General features: G+C 37.7%; 3 protein-coding genes and 1 long non-coding RNA gene across 11 annotated transcripts in view; 2 read left to right on the top strand and 2 right to left on the bottom strand.

Moving 5' to 3' along the window:
* The window catches only part of sv (shaven), a 147889-nt gene extending 140281 nt beyond the window's left edge, over window positions 1-7608 (top strand). For 3 of the 5 annotated variants that reach the window (XM_043414527.1, XM_043414528.1, XM_043414529.1), the window contains 5 exons: window positions 85-382; window positions 1131-1226; window positions 1894-2121; window positions 3296-3391; window positions 4046-7608. In XM_043414527.1, the coding sequence (XP_043270462.1) occupies window positions 85-382; window positions 1131-1226; window positions 1894-2121; window positions 3296-3391; window positions 4046-4353 (1026 nt within the window). In that variant the 3' untranslated portion in view covers window positions 4354-7608. Of the gene's footprint in view, window positions 1-84; window positions 383-1130; window positions 1227-1893; window positions 2122-3295; window positions 3403-4045 lie in introns of all 5 variants that reach the window. The other 2 variants (XM_043414532.1, XM_043414531.1) reach the window with 2 other exon arrangements.
* Window positions 1-16498, bottom strand: part of LOC122408014 (uncharacterized) — a 99956-nt gene extending 83458 nt beyond the window's left edge. The window contains exons 1-2 of the long non-coding RNA XR_006260329.1: window positions 16384-16498; window positions 16018-16291 (exon numbers count right to left, since the gene is read on the bottom strand). This is a non-coding gene — a long non-coding RNA (uncharacterized lncRNA). The remainder of the gene's footprint in view (window positions 1-16017; window positions 16292-16383) is intronic.
* Sytalpha (Synaptotagmin alpha) lies at window positions 9463-20803 on the top strand. 4 transcript variants are annotated; one of them, XM_043414534.1, is made up of 9 exons: window positions 9463-9691; window positions 14724-14792; window positions 15550-15708; window positions 16081-16280; window positions 16393-16583; window positions 16890-16997; window positions 17227-17347; window positions 17541-17884; window positions 18226-20803. In XM_043414534.1, exons 3-9 carry the CDS (start codon window positions 15563-15565, stop codon window positions 18508-18510), a joined length of 1395 nt encoding a protein of 464 aa, XP_043270469.1. In that variant the 5' UTR covers window positions 9463-9691; window positions 14724-14792; window positions 15550-15562; the 3' UTR covers window positions 18511-20803. The 4 variants fall into 4 exon arrangements, with proteins under 4 accessions (XP_043270469.1, XP_043270470.1, XP_043270468.1 ...); XM_043414535.1 differs by lacking the exon at window positions 9463-9691 and adding an exon at window positions 10960-10978; XM_043414533.1 differs by lacking the exon at window positions 9463-9691 and adding an exon at window positions 11279-11413.
* Window positions 20528-22373, bottom strand: RpLP1 (Ribosomal protein LP1). Its single transcript, XM_043414537.1, has 4 exons — window positions 22140-22373; window positions 21726-21876; window positions 20866-20964; window positions 20528-20603 (listed from the first exon to the last, which is right to left on the bottom strand). Exons 1-4 carry the CDS (start codon window positions 22209-22211, stop codon window positions 20590-20592), a joined length of 336 nt encoding a protein of 111 aa, XP_043270472.1. The 5' UTR covers window positions 22212-22373; the 3' UTR covers window positions 20528-20589.
* Window positions 22374-22489: the final 116 nt, after the last annotated feature.

Below are 22489 nucleotides of genomic sequence, written 5' to 3'. Positions count from 1 at the left end.
TGATCGAGAAAAATAAAAGCCTGATAAAAGTGAGATGAGGAAAAAGTAGGAAGAAAAAAAACGCAGTCATTTCATTTGTTACAGCTGTGGTCGAGTAAATGGAGCATCAAGGACGAGCACAAGCTCCTGAGCGAGCTCGGGGGCGCGGGGGCAGGCGGAGGTAACGGAAATACCGGTGGCAATGGTCCCAGCACGGGTGGCGGAGGTAGCGCCGGTGGTGGAGGTGGCGGTAACCCAACCGGAGGTTACTACGAGCACAGTGGATTCCCCGGGAACGCTATTGCCACCTCCGCCGAGCTGTACGACTCCCTGGGCACCATCAGTACAATGACGCAAGCGCAGACTCCGCATCTGTACACTCCGCCCATAGGGGGCACCATAGGTGAACAAATTCTCCTTTTTTCCTCCCTCACTCTCACTCTCCCTCGCTCTTTCATCCTCTTTGGAAAGGTCTCTGCGCACGAGTATAATAAAACTCCTTCCCTTCCTTCATCCCTTCTCCCTTCCAAAGTTCTCCCAGTCTTTCTCATATGCCTGACGACTCTCCTTCGCTCTTATCCTTTGACTCAACTTCCTATTCTCCTCCGGGATTTTCCTTCTGGTTCTCTCCCTCAAATTTTCTTCTCCCTCTTCGTTTCCTCTCCTCCCGCGTGCACACCTAGCTCCGTATCCAAGTGTGTCTCTTGTGGCTTTCGTTGCTCGTGTGAATTTCCCATTTTCAGCCCACACTCTCGGGCCTCCGCGACAACCACACGGTTTCTCTTCGTCTCTCTCTCTCTCTCTCATTTCGCACTGTACGCTTATTACTGTCGCTTACGTCTCATGCTCGTATCAGTTTGATACAACCCCTTCATAATGCATGAGCATTGTATTACTGCGCTATTTAAACGACCTGACAATCTCCACGGATGAAAGAAGTTACATGCTTCTCCGAACGTTCCCTGGTCCCCGTGGGACTCTGCTGTTTCCATATGACGGAGCTTTTCTCCCGGCGAACAAAAAACAGTCTGTAAATAAACGTTTATTCCGGATTCTTGCTCTCTTTTAACCCTTCCTTCTCCTTCTGCTCATCTCCGCACCTCGACGAGTTTCTAATCTCAAACTTTTTCGCTGTTTCGATACGAGTACAGGTGGCACATTAACACCTTTGGCGCCTCTCACCATGCAGGAATTGAAGCTGAGCCAAACACTCGATGGAGCTAATATGTCACCGTACCACACGACCGGTGAGTCCGATTTTCGGTTTTATTAACTCCTTCATTATTATTGAAGTTTTATCGATTTTTGAGCCTTTCGTTACGAGCTGTTTCCTCTGCTTCTTGCATTCTTTATTTCGTTACGAAACGTCGGCTGAGGACAAAATCGTTTGTTGAACTTAATTCATTTTGTTTTACGGACGTCCAGAGGATTTCATCATTCTTCTGTTGGAAGCCAATTATATTTTATTTTGAGATACTTACGTGTACTTTTGGTTTGCTTCCAAATACAAACGTTTGTTTGCATCTCATTATTTGATTGGCTAAACGGTGATCGTTTGGAAGTTCATTTGGCGATTTTATCGTGAGTCAACTCAGAATTCAAAAATTTTGTCTTACCTCAAAAATACTTCGTTGCCGGTATCGAATCAGATATTTTTCTCGAGGAAAAATGAATTTTCATTTCCCCAACAAAATCGTTTCTCTCGGTGCGCGTTGACTCATTTTTCTGGTCACTCAGTTTCGCCTCATTCTTCAATTGTTCGTTTAATCAACGTTTTGTCCTCAGCCCGATATGTCAAAAAAGCTCTGTCACGGTCTCGTTGTGTTTGTTTGTTTTACGCCGTACTTTTTATATTGTGCTTGATTATACGAATGTTACGTTGTCTTGTGCATGGCGAATCGTTGAAAAAAATAGAAGGCAGCACCGTCGCGATATCGTACGTCGGAGTCGGGAACGGAACTGGCGAACAAAGTCCACCAGTCTCGCTGCAGAACGAAGGTAACGCTACTCCCTCAGCCTCAAACACGCCTGGCGGTGATCCCGGACTCACCGTCCTGCAGTCACCGGTCTCCCAGTCTCAAGTAGCCTCCTCGATACCACCTTACTCAACCATGTTACCCAGTTTTGGACACTACGCGACAGGTAAGGATGAACAAAGCCTGCTTCATTTTCGAAGTTAACTTGACTTTCGTTATTCTTGTCATTTTATCGATTTTTTTTCATAAATTTTCCACAACTTCCGATTAAGGAGGGTGGCTACCGACGAAACCATGTTAAATACATTAAAAATTTAATAAAATTTGGTGAACATATTCTTTAGGGCTAAATTTGACAATACAATTTTTTTAAGATTTTTCTTCTGTACAGTTATCGAGTAATTGATCACTAAAGTTCAAGTGTATAAGCATAGCGTTTCCATATATATAGGCATATACATTTCGGGCATAAGAAATCTGCTTTAATGCGTAATTACTCGATAACTAAGCAGAAGAAAATTTTGAAAAAAATTGTGTCTTCGCACTTGATGTTGAAGAACATTATCACCAAATTTGATCAATTTCTTATCATTTTGACGAGTGCAGCCATCCTGCTTAAGAGATTCAGGATATTCGAAAATTATCGCAATTATCCAAAATCTGCTGTGCTTGATGAAAAAAATATTTATTTCGTGCAAGGCTACTTCTGTTGTGTTAAATTTGTTGAATCAGCTCAAAACTTTCATTATTGCTGTCGTTTTATCGACGTTTTTGTACGCTTTACAAGTTTTTGAATCCGGCGATAAATGTATTCGGAAATACATTACGCTTCACGAAAATCTTTTGAGTTTGGTCGACGAAATATTTGATTGATATCGAAATTACTGGTCGTTTAAAATTAGTGGAATTCTGTTGATCATTCATTCTTGGCAGGCGCTACGAAATTGTATCTATCGGATATTCGTATAATTTGGAATGGAATATTTCCCGTCGAAATTTTTGTATCGTCGAAAATTTTGAGTATCGTGAATCTCGTCAATGTTTTTTTCACTTTTGAGTGGGTAAAAAGTTACTGGAAAATATTTGTTTAGTTTTTTGGTCTGATCGTTCGCAGTCTGTTTTTTGGCTGTGACTGCAAATGCTCACTATTTTTAACCAATAGTGTCGCTGTTACGCATTTTGTTTTGTTCGCATTTCTGCACGTAGCACCAAGAAAAATACATGTTTTTATGGATTTTGTGCTTATTTTTGTCCATTTACATCTTCTGGATCACTTTTTCAGCTTTTTTTTTCAGTTTTTTCAATTCTTATCTAATTCTTTACGTTTTTTGTCGTTTAAGGCGGGGGCGATTACGCGTACAGTGCAGCATATTCGCAGTACTCGAGCGCGCCATACAGTGGATACGGTTATGGGGCAGCGACAAGCGGGTTGCTCAGTAAGTAAACAGTGAGTATGAGTACCGATTAGATTAGGGACCAAACAAAACAAAAGTGAGCAAAAACTGTACGAACAAGAAAAGGGCTAACTACGAAACTGCGAAGAATCTTTTTTACTAATTATTTCTAGAGACATTCGAAAAAAAAGTGGAATTTGAACGTTCTTCTTTTCGAGAACGCTGGGGGAAAAAGAAATATGAATTATTTTGTGAATCGATTGGAGAAGTAATGGAAGAAAATATTAAAAAACAAATATCTTGGAGAATTGTATTGAGAAGCATTTAAAAAATTGGGAAAAAATTGTACAGGCACTCAAATTCAAATAATTCAGCGAATAATTTCGAGAAATATTTGAAAAAAGCAAAAGTATGGAACGATACTTAATTATTTTCCATTTTCCTTCGATTAATTTCCGTCTCGATTTTATAATTGAATCGATTATCGAATAATCACAAAGGATATTCGGAATGAATACGAAACTCGTAAAATAAAAATTTCATTGTCTACCAACGTCACTTGGAAGATGAATCTCCCAAGTGACGTTTCGTTCGTCCCGATGTGAGCGATAGATCAGTTGAAAAAAAAATTGAACGTACGTTTGATCGTGCGAGTGTGCCGAGTCTCAAAATGGAACGTTTGTTTTGTCATTGCAGACTCGACATATTATTACTGCAACGGGGAAACGCTGGCGTCTTCCCACAATTCGCAGCAGCATAATCATCACCAGCAGCACCAGCAGCAGCACCAGCAGCAGCAGCAGCAGCAGCAGCAACAGCAACAACAGCAGCAGCAACAGGGCAACTGCAACAACGTTGGTCCGGACAGCAGCGCTGACGTAGCGAGTCGTTCGCCGTTGGCAGCGACGCGTGCAAGCAGCGGAGCGAGCGCAGCCTCGCCGACCGGAAGTGCCTGCACGAAGCCCGATCACGCTTCGACCCCGACCGATCTCTATCTCGCTTGATTGCCGAGGAGGAACCTTTGCAAAGGGCTTCTCGAATGATTTCTGACGTTCAATTGCAACCTCGGCAAAGCTCATTCGACAGAATAAATAAATAAAGTGAAAATCGAAAAAAAAAGCTTGAGCAACGACCTCGCGAGACGCGGAATCGAGTCCTAGGCAGGACGAAGATCGACGATCGGTCGAAAGGAAGCCATATCACGAAAAACAAACAAACAAACAAAAACCAATTGACATTATAAATACATATTGACCGATGATCTCTTCACAGAAGAAAGGAAGGAGAATAATAATTTGTGGGGGATGAGCTATACGAAGTCGACAAAACGAAGATCGATGACGATCCGGTGTTTCTCGTACTCTTAATGAAATCTTCCCAATGCCCCCCCTACAGCGAAACAAAATGATCCCGAGTGACTGGAACATCGATGATAAACTTTTGAGAAATAATTTTTCGTTGACAGTCTTCGGGACATTTGATAGATTAGGTAGATTAATTTATAATTCCTCCGTTAGTATTAAATTCACAAGAAGCTCCCTCGACCCTCTCGAATCCCATTCCCTCCTCCCTTTTTATCCGGATCCAGCAATCCCAACGATAACGTTAGTTGGATAATATCGATTATATATAAACACAGACACACCCACACACGCACACACACATACATAAATATATATATAAAAAAACATTATTGAGATTTTTTAATCACGAGTCGATTTACGATCCCCTAACGTTTAAGAATACTATATATATTTTTTGTAGAGACCAAAGACCACATGGAGAATTATAACGAGGGTACGAAGAGAAAAGAACGTCGAGAGTAAGGGAGGAAAAAAAGATACGTTTTTTTTGTTCGAGATTTTAAAGACGACGATTTAATCGGTTTAGATTCTAATTCATCTCGATGATGTAGTACAGGACTGTAAATAAGTAAGATTTAATAAAAGATCTGTAAATTAAGAGTCGATCGATTCGCGACGGTTTGACCGATTTATTTAAACAAATTTACCGACTGACAGGATCGAAAGGTTGATTCATTCACGAAACCCGAGGGAAAGACGAACGACGAAAGTTCTCACTAAATTCTTGTAAAAAGTACTCTTAAAGTTATTCGTTTGGTTCGTTCTTGTGGAGAACCACCGAAAATGCTGCGACGAACTTTTTCATCGGAATTCATTCCCCAAATTATCGCAGCCAATGAAATCACCGATGACAATCCTCGCGAGAACACTTTTGCTCGTTATTACTCTTTTCTCGTCATAAAATCACGCTCGGGAGGCTCGTGACGCACCAAGTGCTCGATTTTTTTGCTCCATTCGTCGATTCAATGATTCGTAACTCGACGTTTGAAGTGAACATTCGAAAAACTCACATTCGTTCACTTTGAAAATGGATTTTCTTTGTTCTGTCAATAAACGCATTTTTCACCAGCAAATATTTATATTTTTCAATTATAGAAATTCATTTCACAACTTATTCTATAATCTTTTCACTATCACAAAATAAAATAACATCAATTATAAAATGATGGAACAACGATACCAAACGACGACGAAAATGGTGACGAATTACCGCTGTTTTGATTTGCTTATTTAATTCCAAGAAAAAAATGTTTAAACAAAAAATAAGTTTCACGAATGAATCAGTAAGTAGCTGAGAAAACAAAATTTTAACGGTAAATCGAGTGGGTTCACGAGAAATCGGTGTATTTCGTACGAATAATGGGCGGTGCGTAGCGAACGACGAGAGATGAGTTGGACGATAACAAAGGCAAAGCAAAAGCGACTGAATCGATCAACGTTTCCGTCCTCTCTCAGTCGGGTCCCTTCGAACGTTCTAGATAATATTGTAATAACGATACAATTATTTTATTCCACGTACGAGTTAAGACTAACTTTAGGAGACCCCTTAATTCATTCTAAAAGCTATTTAAAATTTAATATATTGTAGTGACGTGGTATGGAACTGAAAAAAAAAAAACGAAAAACGTAACGAAAAGAAAATAAAGACGATTGAGCGAGATGTGAACAAAAGAGTGTGCGAGTTGTTGATGGAAATATTTGGGAAGTGTGAAAAAAAAAAACAACAAAAATATATACGTCGAGTGTGTCGAATGTATCGAAGCTCAGCGAATACTCGTTAGAACGTTCGATTCTCCAAGTGATAAAGACGAAAAGCAAAGAAGAACCCAAACAAACGATCAAACAGTAACGGTCTTCGACGTGACAACAGGACGCGAGAGACAAGAAAAACAAACGAGAAATGGCCGTCAAAAATGATCTTGTCAACTTGTACGGGTGGACGCTATTTACTATCTTTTTTTTTTTACACATATAGATATTGTTTTTTCTCGTTTTTGTAAACAATTTACCGATGAGAACTTTCCAAACAGGTTAGACAATTATTTCCCAAAGTTCAATATACCCTCTCCTCTTCCTTCTCCCACTTCCGCAGTATCCTAATGAATCATCGTGCATTTTTATATTGTTACTTATTTAGCAATAATTGAAGAAAAAAAACACAGTGCGTGGTTGATGATAACGAATAATGCACGAATCGTCATTTTGTTATCGTTCACATTATTATTGCTATTATTATCATTATTATTATTGTCTTTATTCTTATTGATTATAATTATTGCTATTATTATTGCTATTATCATTACTATCATCATGGAATTAATATTATTTGTCATTACGATTATTATTTAATGCTCTTTATTATTTATTAATTGTAACGATAACATATGTGTAATAAGTTTTGCCAAAGAACTCTTTAAAAAGCAAAAAAAAAGAAAGAAACAAACAGCAACGTTACAACAAACGAAAAGCAATATCGCAGAAAATATTTTAACCTCGATCCATACGATGGATGAGTTTTATGAAACTATAAGACCGCGACAGTTACTGACACGTAGGAATGAAATTAAAAAAAAAAAAAAAAAAAAACAAAGTAATTTACATGAAAAATTGTAATCCTGACTGAACGAATGGCAATATTTTTGCAAATTCAAAATTTGTGATTCAACGATCCGCCGGCTCGTTCTATGGTCACAGCGTACCGCGCATACCACGAATAAAGATTGTTCTTTATTATTTTTATCATTATTATTTCTTTTCTACTTCTTCTTTCCGATTATTTATCCGTGTGATATTTCTTGTTCCGTGCGCCACTCTTGCCGAGTCTCGCTGTTGATCCTTACATAAACACAAAACTCTGTAAATCCTTTTTAAATAAAAATATGAGGTTTATATGAAGTTCTTGGTGGTCGAACCCCTTTACGTTAAATTCCCTTTGGCACCGGATTCAAAAATTGAGAATTCAATTTTTTTCAACCAAGTAAGCAGATCTAGTGATTCAATTTGATCACGAAATCCAAAATTCATTTAGAGATTTCAGTATATTAGCGTAGACAAAAAATTATAAAAAAAAGATTTCGTGTAAGCCGTGCAGCACTCTCGGAGCCGATAACTTTTTTTTGTTTGTTTTTTTGACAGTTACAAATTTTGAACCCGATCCGCGGTTTAGAGCTTCCGGAAGTGTACTCCAAAAATCACTCAAAAAGTCTATGATCATCCTCGCGCGAGAACGAATATTTGTAAAGTTTTTCGTTTGGATGTGCAATTTCGGATGCTTATCCGGACGAATAATGTTACGTAATTCATCCGAACATGCAAAAAATGTCCCGCCATGTAAATTGGACCACAACTTGGAAATGAAAGTTGGAAAACAAACGACATGTGCTGAGGTGAGTAAAATGCTGAAAAAACGTTGATCGTATAAGGATAAACAAAATCAGTACATGAATAAATAATTTTAAATAATGATGTATCATAATTTTAAAAATAAAGAATTAAAGATACATTTGAAGCGACCGGTAGAGTTCACATTGAATGCACAGATACATTTCAAAGGAACAATAAAATTTAAATAAAAAATCATTTTAATTCAATAAAGAAATGTTACTGTTGTCTCACAGATATATTTATTTTAATGAAACGTCCAAGTCTCATAAAAATAATACATTTCGAGAAACCATGGTTTTAGTACTGTATCAGGAACAAGTCCGAAACAATTACTGAAATCTCAAATTCTTCCTAATTAATAGAGCACTTGCTACAATGGAAAATATTCACTTTTTTTCAACGATTTTTAACAAGTTTCAAAGCCTCTTTCGTAAAATATTTCTCAGCTATAGCAACATTGACTCTGTCATCAATCAAAGCATGAAACAATTTTTCGAGTCGAGTTTCGATCATCTTATTAACATTTTAAGCAGATTTCGCAAAAATTTCTGTCGACCATCACAGAACAGAAATTTCATGCTTTTTGAGGATTTAAAATTTTATGATTTTTAAGAATTCCCACTCATCGCGGTTTTTTTTACCTTTTTTACTTTCATTGTGCTATAACTCAGCAACTATCGATTCTACAAAAAAAAGTTTTATACAAAAATTGTAGGAAATTTCAATCTCTACAACTTTGATCGCCATATTTTTTATCATATTTCCAATAATTTTCGAGATATCTTCCAAAAACTAAAATTTGGTTTTTTCAGTCAACTATATCTCATAAAACATTAACAATAGACAAAAAAGTTTGAAATAAAAAAGATGAGAAATTTCATCCCCTACAAAAAAGGATGTTACCATTTTTAACGTAAAACTCACCGTTTTCGAGATATTTTCAAAAACGCGTTTTTCAAGATGGCCGCTGAAGCTCACGATTTCGGACAACGAAAAATTGGTTTCACACTTAGGGGGCACCTTCCGACACAATCCAATCGAAAAATCAATTGTCAGATTCAGAAATTTTTTGCTCAACAAAAGTCTCCAAGTCCTAGACTCTGGACTGACCGACCATCCCCTGATAGTCGCTGCGTCGTAATATAAAAGCAGCCGCCTCCACCGCTGCTACTCCGGGAACGACAGTAACGACACTACCCGCAACGGCAGTTGGTAACACCAGAGTAATGCCGGAAGCCAATTTCATCACGTTCAACTTTACCAACCGTTGAATCGAAAGCGATTTTAAAGTACGCATACTCGCCAGTCGGTGCCACTGAACTCTATTATTTTTTCCGTTCTCCGATTCAGTAATGGTCGGTAGGTCGGGAAGGTCGGACTTGGATTCGAAAAGTGAACATTCACGAACTTAGGCGGGTTGTATTTTGTTGGGTGCAAAACGAATCCCTTGAAATTCCCATAAAAAACCTTTATCCATCATGAATAAGTGACATGGAACTTTTTATCGAGCAAATGATCGTAAATTAATTATCGAAGTTTTAATCCCATGTTCGGAGCGCGGAGGACAATAATGAACGAACCAAGGACAAAGAGAGTAAACACGTTTGTAGATTGTTATTTGCAAATCTCTCCAAAAGTTGTATTAGCGAATGGATTTATGAGAGATACGTTAATCGTATTGAACTGCGAATGTAATCAGCTTCTAATGGCATTCAATGTTGATTAGGAATATCCATTAGTGAATTGCGTGAGCGTATATTGATAGTGTAAACGATAGTAAAGGGGAACGAGCACGATAAATAAGACAAAGTTACCAGGGTATTTCGGTCTTCTTTGAAATCTGTTTATCAAAACTCCACTTCAACATACGTCTCTAGCTTTCGAACTAATTTTAATTTTTTTTTAACTTAAATTTTCAAGCGTCGTGCAAGCGTACATCAGTGACGTTATATCGTAGCTCACATGTGGGTGTTCTTCGCGTTGTGCAACACAGAAATTTCCACACTGTACAACTGCACAGAAAAAGTTTCCGAAACCCAATAAAAACCGACTGAAAATACTCTGCTTCGTAAAAGTTTATTATATTAACATTTCACTGGTAAATAAAAATTCTAATATTCGTAGCCCGTTTTATATTGTCGAATTCGCTGTTATTTTTTTTATCAATTCTTTGCTGCTTGCATTTTTTTATGGCTCAATTCCATGGTCGTCGATGGCTCGGTCATTAAAAAAATATTTGTGACGGATGGAACTAGTTTTTTTTTGGTTTTCTCAAAATACGGTTAGTCATTGAATGACAGTTTTTTTTTTACTTTTGTTTCGTATACATTGTTTACAATTTTTTTATGAGTTTTCTTTCGGTTAAATTTCCTTTCCATATTTACTAACGAAATTAGAATGGGGTATGCAAACGCTAAAGTCTTTCCTGCTCCATAGCCGATTTTAAAAACATTTTTTGTCAAAAAACGTAATGTAGAAATAAAAAAATATTCTCTAAAGCACGATCGATCATCGTGTATCGTATAACGAGAAATTATTGTATTTCCGTCCCTTTCGAACGTAGAAAACATGAAATATATTATTATTCATGAGTGTCGGAAATAATCGACTTGTAGAATTAAAATAAGAGAGGAAATGTCGTGATTTTTTGACGTATTTATTTAAAAAAAACAACAGTTATGACAGCTGATGAAAAAATAGGGAATAAGCGAAAGAGGTGTAAAATCTTTTATGGTTTTTCAACGTTAAAAATGTTTGCGTACGAAAAGCGATTATTCGTTCGTTTGTATCAGGAACAGCAGGAAAACAGAATAACACCGAATGGTGCTAAAGCCCAGAAATTAACAATTCCAAAAAGGATTCTTCAAAAAGCTGTCAAAAGGTAAAAAGTACACAGGAAAAAACAAAATATTCAACTACTCGTTGCATGGCCTCAAGCAATTTTTTTGCGTTACCCTCGTGCCGTGGCTGCTGCGAAAAAAAAGCTAAAAAGAAAAAGCGACGTCTCTCGCGAGGGCTGAAGGCCAAACGAGATTGTTTATTCGGCAGAGGACGCTGAAGGTGAAGGAGGAAAGAGGACAGAGAGGCGCGAGGTTCGTGAGATTCGTCGTCGAGCATGCGCATTGGGTTGTGTCCCGGCGCGCCGGACCCACACCCTCCTTTTTTATATTATCGCAATACCTCGCGAGTGGTATATACGAGAGCTTACAACTAACGTCCGCGAGGGGAAATATGCTTTTTGAGATAGTATAGAATATTATAGCCGGCAGTACGAGGGTGCACGCGTGACGCTACGGCCACGCTCATCCTGAGCAAGGTAATCCAAATACTAATCGTCGTACATTACGGAAAATGTCGTTGGTGTCGGTGTCAGTGCGTTGAACCGAACAAAACACACAGAATCGCTCAGACCCGCAAGAAAACTACGTCGCGATTAGAAATTCGAACTGGGGAGACATTTTCGTGATACATTCGTTCGTATAAAAAAATATTCTTTTTAAAAAGTGGCTATTATTTCGACTCTGTCAAAATAAATCAGACGCTGAACCTAATGACCGAATGCTCAGCGTGCGTATTAATACGAACACTTTCAGATTGGTCGCACATAGAAAATTCGATTATGGCTTCTTTGAGTTCAATTTCCATCCGGTGTGGCGTTACAGTTGATCTCCGTACACGCCGGTTTTACGAGCTTTAAATTAAGGAACATATATACGTGGGATGATGGCAAACAAGCCCCCGGGCTTTATGACAGCTCCTACACAGTATCGTTCAGCTCGAACGAACCAAACTAACCCCATCACAAGCACTTCCCTCCCATAAAACAGTTAACTTTCATCGATACACATTCTTTTAATATTATTTTTTCGAGGTTATAAATACTTCTGTATTCAAATAAGGGAGAACGATCGATTGAAATTTATTTTTGCCTGCTATGCGACAACGAAATAATAAAAAGCGTAAAACACACGAACTGTGGAATAAGCGATAAGGTGAGACTGAGAACTCTGGAAAATATTCAGTGACGTCAGGCCACGAAACTATGCCAGGAATTTTAGCAATATCTCGGCTCCCTCAAATATTTATATGATTGGATAACGAGAATGTTGAAATGAGGAGTCTTGATGAACCCTTCCAACGCTCGAGGAACAAAATTAACCTGAAAATTCTCGAACGAAGTTACTCGGTAAATTAAACTTCGAAATATCACGAAATACAGCGCTTCGAAAGTTTCGCATATTTCGTTTCTCGTTTGCACTCCTACATACGAGACAACTTTTTTCATTAGTATTTAACGACTGAACCTGCATGAAACTTTTTCCGCCATATGGTTCATACGACAATTTCGTATTGTTTTTTTTAGAGCAGAAATAAGTGCTTTCAAATCACGCGTAATATCGCGTTCGGATTGCCATTCAATTGACATATTATTGGGCAATTATTTGAATTACTAATTATGCAACTGAACACTCCTGACGAGCTCCGATTACACTTGAACAGTCACGCTAATTGATGGTATGATTACGACAAAGCAGGCACAAAGCCGAGATAACGGTATCGTTCGATCATCCTTTTTACTAATTAATTTCACCATTCATATCAGAGTGAATCAGCTTGTTTATCGTGTAATTCTCATATAATTTGAGCACTTAATTTTCTCCAGTAACAAAGTTGAATGTAGTGAATAAATCATTTGTCGCTCGTTTATAAGAAAATTGACACGTGTAATTGTCGAACTAATGACCTTGTAGCTGCGACCGAATAGACGGTTTTTTAATCTTTCCGTCAATTCGCTCATCATTTATTTGACAGACATAAATAAATAGTCCATTTCAGTGACCCGATGAAATCAGAAGTTTCCTCAAATCCGTTATCCAAATTTCTTTTCGATCACATTTGATTTTTCTCATTGAAAATCATATAAACTATTGACTGAACAACAATTTCGTCATTTTACAAAATAACGAAGGAAACTGATTTTCCTCTAATGATTTATTTCACGAGGAAGCGAGGCGATTTATTCCAAAATAGAATAAAATTTTCCCACTTTCGTCTAGAGTGTTTCGAAGGCGATGAAAAATCGTACGAGTAATTTACGAAACGGAGACATTATAAGCTGTTCGCGCGACGAAATATTCTACCTGCTGAAGGGTCGATAAGAACGAAAGATTTATTTACGAATGAACACGACAGAAGTAAAAAATGTCCCCACGAATTCGTGGGACTTGGTAAACTCGATATTTTTCTATCAATACGAAAAGATCGCTCCATCCTAAGATTCGGTTATTCCGAGTGTGAGCAGTTTGCGGTAGTTCCACGAAGAGCCCAAAAGAAAAACAAAAGAATAAAAGTAAAATAAATTTTTACCGTGATAAAGATAAATCGAGCGACTTTCGTTCACGTCGTCAGGCTTTCCGTATATACGTATATATGTATACGGATGTACATGCGAGAGTTAATTCGTGGGGTGGAAAAAGTGCCCGATTGCCCCTGAGATATCGAGCGGTTCTCTCCGAGGTTCGCTCGAGCGAAGAGAGAAACGTGTTGAGAAACAGAGGGTTGTGTAATGTCGTCTCGACACCCTTTATATACGTTCTTTTACCCCGAAATCTTACTGATCCCCGGAGAGAAGCTTAGACTATTGAAAAGGTATATCTGTACATCGAGGAACTTATAAGGACGCGATGTGGCATTATCTGGAAGCTTATCTCGAATACATCGTGCTATACCCACATAATTTGAGCCTTGATAATACGGTCAAATTTTAGGTTTTTATTTAGGCCTAGTTTCCTCGATTTTTCTTGAAATGATAATAAAAAATTATGTAAATAACAGACTAATATTAAAATTCAATTGTGAGCAAAACTGAAAAAAAAAACGTTCTCGATCACGATTTTTTTTGTCAAGGCAATTGAGTAAATCAAGGTTTTTTCATTTTTTGGGTGAGTTCGTTGAAGCTGATATAAAAAGAGGTTTTAAATTGTTGGAAAAATGAACGGAAAATATGATTTTTTTTCTCGCGTTTTATTACAAAGAGGAATTTTATCAACTCTTTTCTCTTGCGATGTTTATAATTCGTGATTTTCTGTAGTTCAGCCAACAGTCAAATAACACAGCAATAAATGTCGTGATGACCCTCGACGAGGGTCGATGTTGCCACGTTTTTCGACATTCCTTCGATCAACGAGGTTTGTAATGAAAGTATTATGACGACGTTATTTTTGTTGCCAATTGAAAATTGATGGTGAACATTTAATGTCGATTATTTATGAGGCTGAAGGAATTTGTGAGGGTAATGGGCGACGAGATATTTCATCGTAAAGTTCAAGGGCAATGGTTGAAGGGTATGACACTACAGCGAGAGAGAAAGAGAGAGGCAGACCGGAAATTCTCCGGGTCGCGAATCAACTGGTCCGTGAAATAAAATTCTATCTATATTCGTATAACTCTTCTGCTAACTATACGTAGGAGTTTTCGTGCACGTCCCAAACAAACACACGGACACTGACACACGAAAATACACGCGGGGGAAAATTCAGGCGGAGATCTGACGAGCGCTCTGTCGACGCTTGCGTAAAGGACGGACTTTGCAGAAAACTCTGTAATGTTTCTTGTGTGTGCTTCAGGGTCGAGACGAGTGAACGAACAAGCGGAAATAATATGTAATGCCTGGTGAAATATTCGTCCCCCTACCGGTGAGTTTACAATTTTTTATATTTTTCTCAACAATTATCGTTCTTTCTCTTATGAGAGAACTTAACGGTTGATTTTTTTCCCTGTGTTTATTATTTTCATGAAATCGTCCGTAAACAACATTCACGAGCCTCGTTCCGAACACAAAATACCCAATAATCAATTATTGGAAGAAAATTCATTTACGAGCCATTTTTTTTTTCTTAGTTTTTCCAATAACATAGATAATAAAAATTGTTAACTTTTGGCCGGTCATGGAATATTTTCAATGGAATTTAATCGAAGAATTCTTTGACGTTTGAGAGGAGCATAAAAGTTGATATTTGAATGAGAATAAATTGGTAAATACACGAATACTCGAGTTTTAATAATTCTTTAAATGTTGATTGAAAAAAGTTGAAATTTTGTTGAAAAATTACGAGAAAACTTGAATGGAATGAGTTTATAAAATCTTTTTTCTATTTATGAAAGCCCGAAAGTTGTTTTATTTTCAAACGTTTCCGAGTTAATCCCGTTAATTATGTAATTTCATGTTTTAACGACTACCCAACGAAGCGTTGCGCTAATGAAAGAATCCGGAGACAATTATCTCTCACTTGTGCATCGCTCTTAGGGAGCGAGATTGGTCGATGAATCATTGTTAGCGAAGCTTTCCTCGACTCGGAATCCTCCCCATTCTCATCAGACATTGATAAACTTATAATAAATCTCGTTCCTCTATTGTTGGTTGAAAGTCTTTGTTTATGATCGACAAAGCAGATCCGAAACCGAGATGGATGGACACAGCGCTGGCACGGTCGCTGTACTCGGAACTGTCGGAGCCGCGACTGGGGCTATATCGGCGATGTTGGTTTACGCTATGTGCATTCGCCGACGACGTTTCCCAATGTTCGCGACCGGTGGTGGACCCCTCAATTGGTTAGTCAGCTTTACTAGTTTGCTATTTTCATATCTTCGTAAACTCTTATTTCGTGACCTTTATTTTCCCATATTTTTGTAATTTATTTTATTTCGATATTTTATTCATTTTTATCGATATAATTTTTTCGTAAGGATTTCTTCTGCCAAAAGTCTGAAATGAGCGGGTACTTGGGTATATTTTTTTTTTTTTCACCTAATCGCTGTTTCCTGAACGTTCACATTTTTTCGAAGGTGCGAATTTTACGAAAATGAGGATTTTCATTTTTATGGAGGTTCTATTTGAAAAAATTGGTTATTTCGACTCACCGATGCAGCTTCCCCGGACTCGGGTTGATCGATGTTCGTTTTTTTCTTCCGATCTCCATGAAGGTTCGAAAGAGACCTGCTGGATAGAGCGAAAGAAGCAGCTAAGTCGCCGGAAGAAGAATTCATCGAATTGGGAAACGTAGCGAGCGCTGGTCTCAACTTCGATAACAACAAGAGTCAGATTGACGGCAACGAGCTCGAGGGGGTTGAGTGGGTGCGACGGGATCCTCCTTATGACACGAGCATCCTCGATTCACGGGAAGGTAAAATTCAACTATTTTGGAGGAAAAAACAAAAATATGAATGAAAACAAAATAAAAAATGTCACAAAGCTAATAAAAAGCGTCAGAAATTCAATCGTGAAACCTGTCTCAGTTATTCAACGATTGTCGGAGGGCGGAGATGACGATCCTCCAAGAACGCCGGTGAGCCCAATCGCTCCACCGCTCCCCGAGGGCGCTGTCGCTGCATCGGACGATCGTATGGTCATCGTCAAACCCCAACCGAGGGCATCAACGGGCTCGAGATTGAGCAGCGTCGAAAGCGAAGCTGCAGCTTTCCAAAAAGTACATTTCGTGACATTTGAAATAATCAACTCTCACGAATTCGATCGAATTCTCGTTTCTTCGATCAATATTTTTTTCGTTCTCACTTTCTATTTTCTTGGAATTGGCCCCGGTTGACGATTTTCAGAGAGTCGAACAAGCTGGAAGCTACCGATGAAATTCTAAAAATATTTTCGAATCGAATCCATTTTAATTTTTTTTCCTTTTTTTTAATCAAAATTAAGGACTCTGATTTAAGAATCAAATAAAAAAAACTTGTTTTCTTCGGCATTTCATTTTTTAATATTTTTTCACTCGTTGCTGCAGCAATCTTCATGGTCGTCTTCGTCATCGCTGGACGAAGTCGGGGGCGAATTGCAGTTGAGCATAGCTTATGATTCTTCGGCTGGAATTCTCACGGTTCGATTGCTCGAGGTAACATTTAGTGGGTTCAAAATGAATTAAAAAGTTGAAAATTTGATTCGACTTTAAGCTTTTCTTGCGATCGAGACCAAAAACTGTTTTCTTTAGATCAATTTTATCGACTCGTTCTAACGTTATTTTTCTCTTGAGGTCCGAAAATCATTTTTTCGGACAGTGCACGCAAATATTCTGTCTAACATCGTTGCCACGGTCATGGAATGTAATTTTTCTTATTTTAAAGGCTCGAGATCTTCGTCCAAGGGAATTAAGCGGTACGGCTGACGTGTATGCCAAAATTCGTCTGCTGCCAGATCGAAGTAACACCTGGCAGACTCGAGTACACAGTCGCACTTTGAATCCTGGTAAAAAAATCGATATTAAAAGAAAAAACGTAAATAGCGTAAGCGATCGACCCTTGTCGATAAAAGTGAATATAAAATTGGTACATTTGTCGGTAATTCACATAAAAATGACGCACTTTTCCATATTTTATGATGAAGCTATTTTTTTTTAAATCTAATAAAATTTGATATGCTGAAATGCAATTTTTACCAGTTTTCGACGAAGATTTTGTCTTCGAGACGACTTCTTTGACCGGCATGACCTTGGAGGTTCTTCTCTACGATTTCGATCCTGTCTCAAGACATCGTGGAATCGGTTACATTCGAGTTAAACTTCCCCTGGGACCGGAACTCCTCGACACGAAACCAGTCCTTTTGACCAAACCGATACTTCGATACGGAGCTGAGGGGAGCATTTATCGAGCGGATCCACTCGGCGAACTTATGGTTTCACTCTTCTATGATTCAGCCGCTGCCAAACTCACTGTTATCGTTGTCAGAGCGATAAATTTGTCGGATACCGATGAAAGTGGAAATTCCTCTGGACTGCTTGTGAAGGTGAAGCACTTTTCAGCAAAATCAAAATTCTGTGCATATCTTTTTACCCGAAAGATCTTTATCCGAATCTTTGATTTTTTGAGAGTGAGAAAATGTCACTGCTGCCGAGACGAACACACCTGAAAAGCGATCGAAATAATTTTTGTGCTTTTTCAATTCAAATGAATTTTGATTCTCATGATTTTAATTGGACAAAAAATTCTTCATAAGTCAGGAAAACAACTTTTCCTTAGTACTTTGAACAAAGATTATAATTATAGAATAATAATTATTATTGAGAGGACGTTCGTTGGTTGATTTTTCGGTTAATAGAATTTTAAATTTCATGTCGAATGTCGCAGGTGACGATATTGAAGGATGGAAAAGCTTTGAAGAGGAAAAGAACAGCTGTGAGTCGAGAAGTAAGCAGTCCGGTATGGAACGACGTTTTGACGTTTGACCTTGGCGACGATAAGTTCGGAGCTTGTAGCCTGGAGTTTGTAATTTTAAAAACGAGTGGCGAGCTGATAGGACGTTGCGAAGTGTCATCGAAATATCGAAAAGATCTTTTTCAACGAGTGCTCGCCGGCAAAGGAGCTTCGGTTCAATGGATCACGTTGACCGGACCTGAGAAAAGAGGCGGATAATTTGACCACTTTTTCCCTGCTCAAGGAAAAACGATTGCTTGAAAGGAACAAAAGAATAACAAAACAAAAGTAAATTGATGTTAGAACCGAGAGCAATTTGGAGACAAAGTTCTTTGGCGAAACAATGTTAATTCGGTCGTCCAAAGTGACGATGCAAGCGATCCACTATTTGTCTCGGTGAACTGTAACAAAGGCGAATGGAAATTTCGTCTGGCTGAAAACGCACGAAACGTTATTCAGCTTTCTTCTTACCATTTCCTCCCTACCGCAACGAAATTAAATCTCTGAAATTTGCTTCTGATGCTCTAAAACACAAATGCAAAAAAAATCTAAATCAAGTTTTCGTTGTTGACGAATTTGAAAAAAAATATTCAGATTTCCTTCGCCGAGCGACTTGGTACTCGCTGTTGCACTACAGAGACCTGCAAAAATTCGTTTAAGATAGTTTTTAATCGCGCACCCGCACTCTGGTGAACGCTTTGTGAAAAATGGCTTTTTACAAACTTTTTTGTTGCATTTTGCTTAAAATTGTATTCGAAAAATCTCAAACATCTTCTCTTCTCGACTTTCCTCTTTATACTCTCGTCAAAACGTACAAATTTTTGTTTCATTATTTCAACAGATCTTTAAAAAAGCTCAGTATAAAAAATCGCACAACTTTTTCCATTTTTACACTTAAAATGAAATTCTGGTGATCACAATTTCCGATTTTTCAAGCTTATAAGATTGCACATTTCTCAATACTCGTATAGATTAAAATATGACACGAATCCTTCTAATTTTTCCACTCTCAATCACTAAAATACGTCATTATTTCCTGAAAAACTACCACAAATTCAGGACTCCAACGATAGCAAAAAAAAAAAATATTTACGAAAAGGATTCAAATAACAAATCTTCCGAATTTCGTTCTATTTCAAATCCATTCCAAACACGAAATTCAGTAAAAAAAAATGACATTCCATCAGAATTTCAGCATTTGACGAATTCAACCGAATGTCGACTTCCAAAAAGATTACTTAAAAAATTGTGTGAAAAATTATTCTTTTCCAATATCGATTAACAGTAAATCGAGTTCCTGATCCCGCTACGAAAATAAACATGAAAACATTTGATAAAAAACCGAATATTTTTCAGATCTTGAAATGAAATCGTCAAGTACGGAAATGTTAATGGAATTGAATTTCAATTCGTAACTAGAAATACGTAAAACATTCACAGGGTCTCAAAAATTTCCTGTGCAAGAATAACGACTATTGCCAAAAGTTTGTAAAAACAATTTCTCGAATGAACGTCACTCGTTTGCTGGGAACGCCAGTACTGTAATTATCTGATTCTTCGGTACCCATGTCATTATGTATCAAATTAAATGTACGTATATAGATACAAAAATAACAAATTTGGATGTTTGTTCGCGAGAATGAAATTTACCCAAATATGGCGTATTTTAACTAAAGAAAGAAGGACGAAAAGGAAAAAATCCGACGCGACAGTCGATTGTGAAAACATTTCGTTGTACGATTAATTTTAAGCATAAAGAGAGAAATCTATTATATACAAATATATACTATTGAACACAAAAAAAACAAAATATTAATGAATAATGATCGATGTGAATTGAATATTGATGTTGATTATCCATCAACTTGTATAATAAAACATTACCTCGAAATACACCCGGAATATCGTGTTGCAATAGAAACATCATTCGAGTCGCCGCACTCTAACTTTTTGGGAAAGGAAAAGAATTGGCCAGTGGGCACAACTTTTTGAAGTAGTTTTCTTCCTATTTCACGAGTCGCGAGTCATTCTCCGATTTCAAATACCTAAACGTTGGTTTCCGACTCGAATGATATCTTTATAAAACCGGCGATATTTCTAAGGTACTAGAACTGAAAAAAGGTTGTATCAAACCACGTGACGATACGTTTATTGAATAATTCACGGGACCAGAGCAAGGGATCGCACTTTTGAATCATTTGTCTGTATCCTCAATTTCTTTTTCAGTTTTTTTTTAAATTTTATTTATTGTTTTGTCATTTTACATAGTAAAAATGATGTCACCGACGATACCTGAGTTTAACCGAAGAAACCTGTAACAGAAGAGTGAAATGTTCTCGTTAAAAATGGCACTAAAATACGCGACAAGAATAATCGGAAATATTTTTTGATATGTTATTCTCATTCAAAAATTGTGTCCTCACAGTATTTTTCAGTAGCTAACACATGCTTTGAATAATCATTGAATTTTCTTGGCAATAAACGAATGTGTAGATATTCGTTGTGTGTGACAGATGGAATGTTGGTTCATTTATTTATGCATCTCAAGTTTTTAGTTAAGCAATTTTTTCTTACCCAAGCCCATGTCGTCGTCGGACTCTTCTTCGGGTTCTTCTTTCTTCTCTTCCTTCTTGGCCGGTGCAGCTTCCGCGGCAGCAGCAACAGCTGCCGGTGCTGTAAATTCATTGCGTTATAAAATTATTTCTCTTTTCCATGAAAGATGTTTCAAGGAATTTCTTTGACAACTATGAATTTCCAACTGTTTTACAATTGCTTAAAGAATGAATGCCAATTTTTCTGATTGACTGTTCTGCATTAAAATTCAAACTGCATCAAATTAATATTTCTTTTTCTTTAAATCCACTTCTTTACTCCGTCGAAAGCATTTAAAGTTTATCATTTATAACTATCGGCAGTGAAAATCTAGGTCCAACATTTGAAACAATCGGCCCCGACAAACTTTCTCCTTCTTTTAATATCCTCCAAATCGCTGACCTTACTGGCTCTGAATTGTACCAGTCTGGTGGATGAATGGAGAATCAAATTGACTCGTAACATACAAATTTTAGTGGAAATGGTAGGATCAAAGTTGTTTCTTATATTTCCTTCTTGAAAATTTGGTTATCAAGCCGTTAATTAGGAAAATTTCTCAAGCACAGTTTTCATGATGAAGATTCTTTCAGTGCTTTTGCATATTTCTAAAATATAAATCTTTGTGATACCTCATTCTTTTCAATCTATTTTTCGCATTTATCAATCCAAGCTTTTTTAAATTCTACTGTACAGAAAGCCCGGAATGACACTATTGTATGACACGAGAGCAGTGGCGTTAAGATTGTCAAGTTCTGTTTGCTGAGAAATTCTTCGATACTGTGATCATTTTTCTATTTATGCATTGATATATTTTTGAGTTAGAAAATTAAAGTAATTCTTACCTCCACCAGCTGGTGCAGCGCCTACACCGGAACCGATGTTAGTGATGAGTTCCTTGACGTTCACACCTTCGAGGGATTTGGCGAAGAGGCCAGGCCAGTAAGGCTCAACATCAACGTTGGCGGCTTTCAAGATGGTCTGGATTTTTTCGCCCTTAAAGAAAAATTGATAATAGAACTCTATCACATTTGATTTCATGTAGAAATAACCAAGAAATCAGTCACGTGACTGAAATGCGCGTTTATTTACGTGAATTGTCGGGATTATTTCTCCATCAAATTTAAATTTAAAAAAAGTTGAATTACAAACAATCGAATCGATGCAATAGTAGTTATGAAAAATAAATAAAAAAAATTCGAAACTACAAATAAGCATGAAGGGAAGCGAGGATTGAGTGTAAAGCAAAAATTACTTACAGTAACCGCGACATCGTCATCGGTGAGGATAAGTGCGGAGTAAACGCAAGCAAGCTCAGCCTTAGTCGTCATTTTCTTGTTGATTAGATCGACGTTGAGTTGATGGATGGATGTTTAAAAAGGTGCAAGTCGCCGATTCAGGCCTTAGCTCCAAAAGAGAGAACAAGCACACGCGGGGTTAGCTCGAGCCCAAAGAAAAACGGAAGAGGAACTCGGCGGAAACGAGAGAGTGGCGCCCTCGTGATGAGTTTGTGACGAGTACCCCCACTCTTTGTTGACGATATCGGCGCAAGCGCACTCTCCTCCCCACTTGGCGCGCGGGAATGAGCAACAATCGGCGCTGCTACACA

Source organism: Venturia canescens, chromosome 3 (assembly GCF_019457755.1).
Source record: "Venturia canescens isolate UGA chromosome 3, ASM1945775v1, whole genome shotgun sequence".
NCBI classification, from domain to species: domain Eukaryota; kingdom Metazoa; phylum Arthropoda; class Insecta; order Hymenoptera; family Ichneumonidae; genus Venturia; species Venturia canescens.
This window is presented reverse-complemented; position numbering and strand designations above follow the sequence as displayed.

Bases quoted from the DNA above. Each gene is read 5' to 3' on its own strand.
- Sytalpha (XM_043414534.1), top strand. From the start codon at position 15,563: ATGGATGGACACAGCGCTGGCACGGTCGCTGTACTCGGAACTGTCGGA. The intron at 16,584-16,889 runs GTACATTTCGTG...TCGTTGCTGCAG, and splicing joins AAGCTGCAGCTTTCCAAAAA to CAATCTTCATGGTCGTCTTC. The intron at 16,998-17,226 runs GTAACATTTAGT...CTTATTTTAAAG, and splicing joins TCACGGTTCGATTGCTCGAG to GCTCGAGATCTTCGTCCAAG.
- RpLP1 (XM_043414537.1), bottom strand. From the start codon at position 22,211: ATGACGACTAAGGCTGAGCTTGCTTGCGTTTACTCCGCACTTATCCTC. The intron at 21,877-22,139 runs GTAAGTAATTTT...TTTTTCTTTAAG, and splicing joins ATGACGATGTCGCGGTTACT to GGCGAAAAAATCCAGACCAT. The intron at 20,965-21,725 runs GTAAGAATTACT...ATGAATTTACAG, and splicing joins CGCTGCACCAGCTGGTGGAG to CACCGGCAGCTGTTGCTGCT.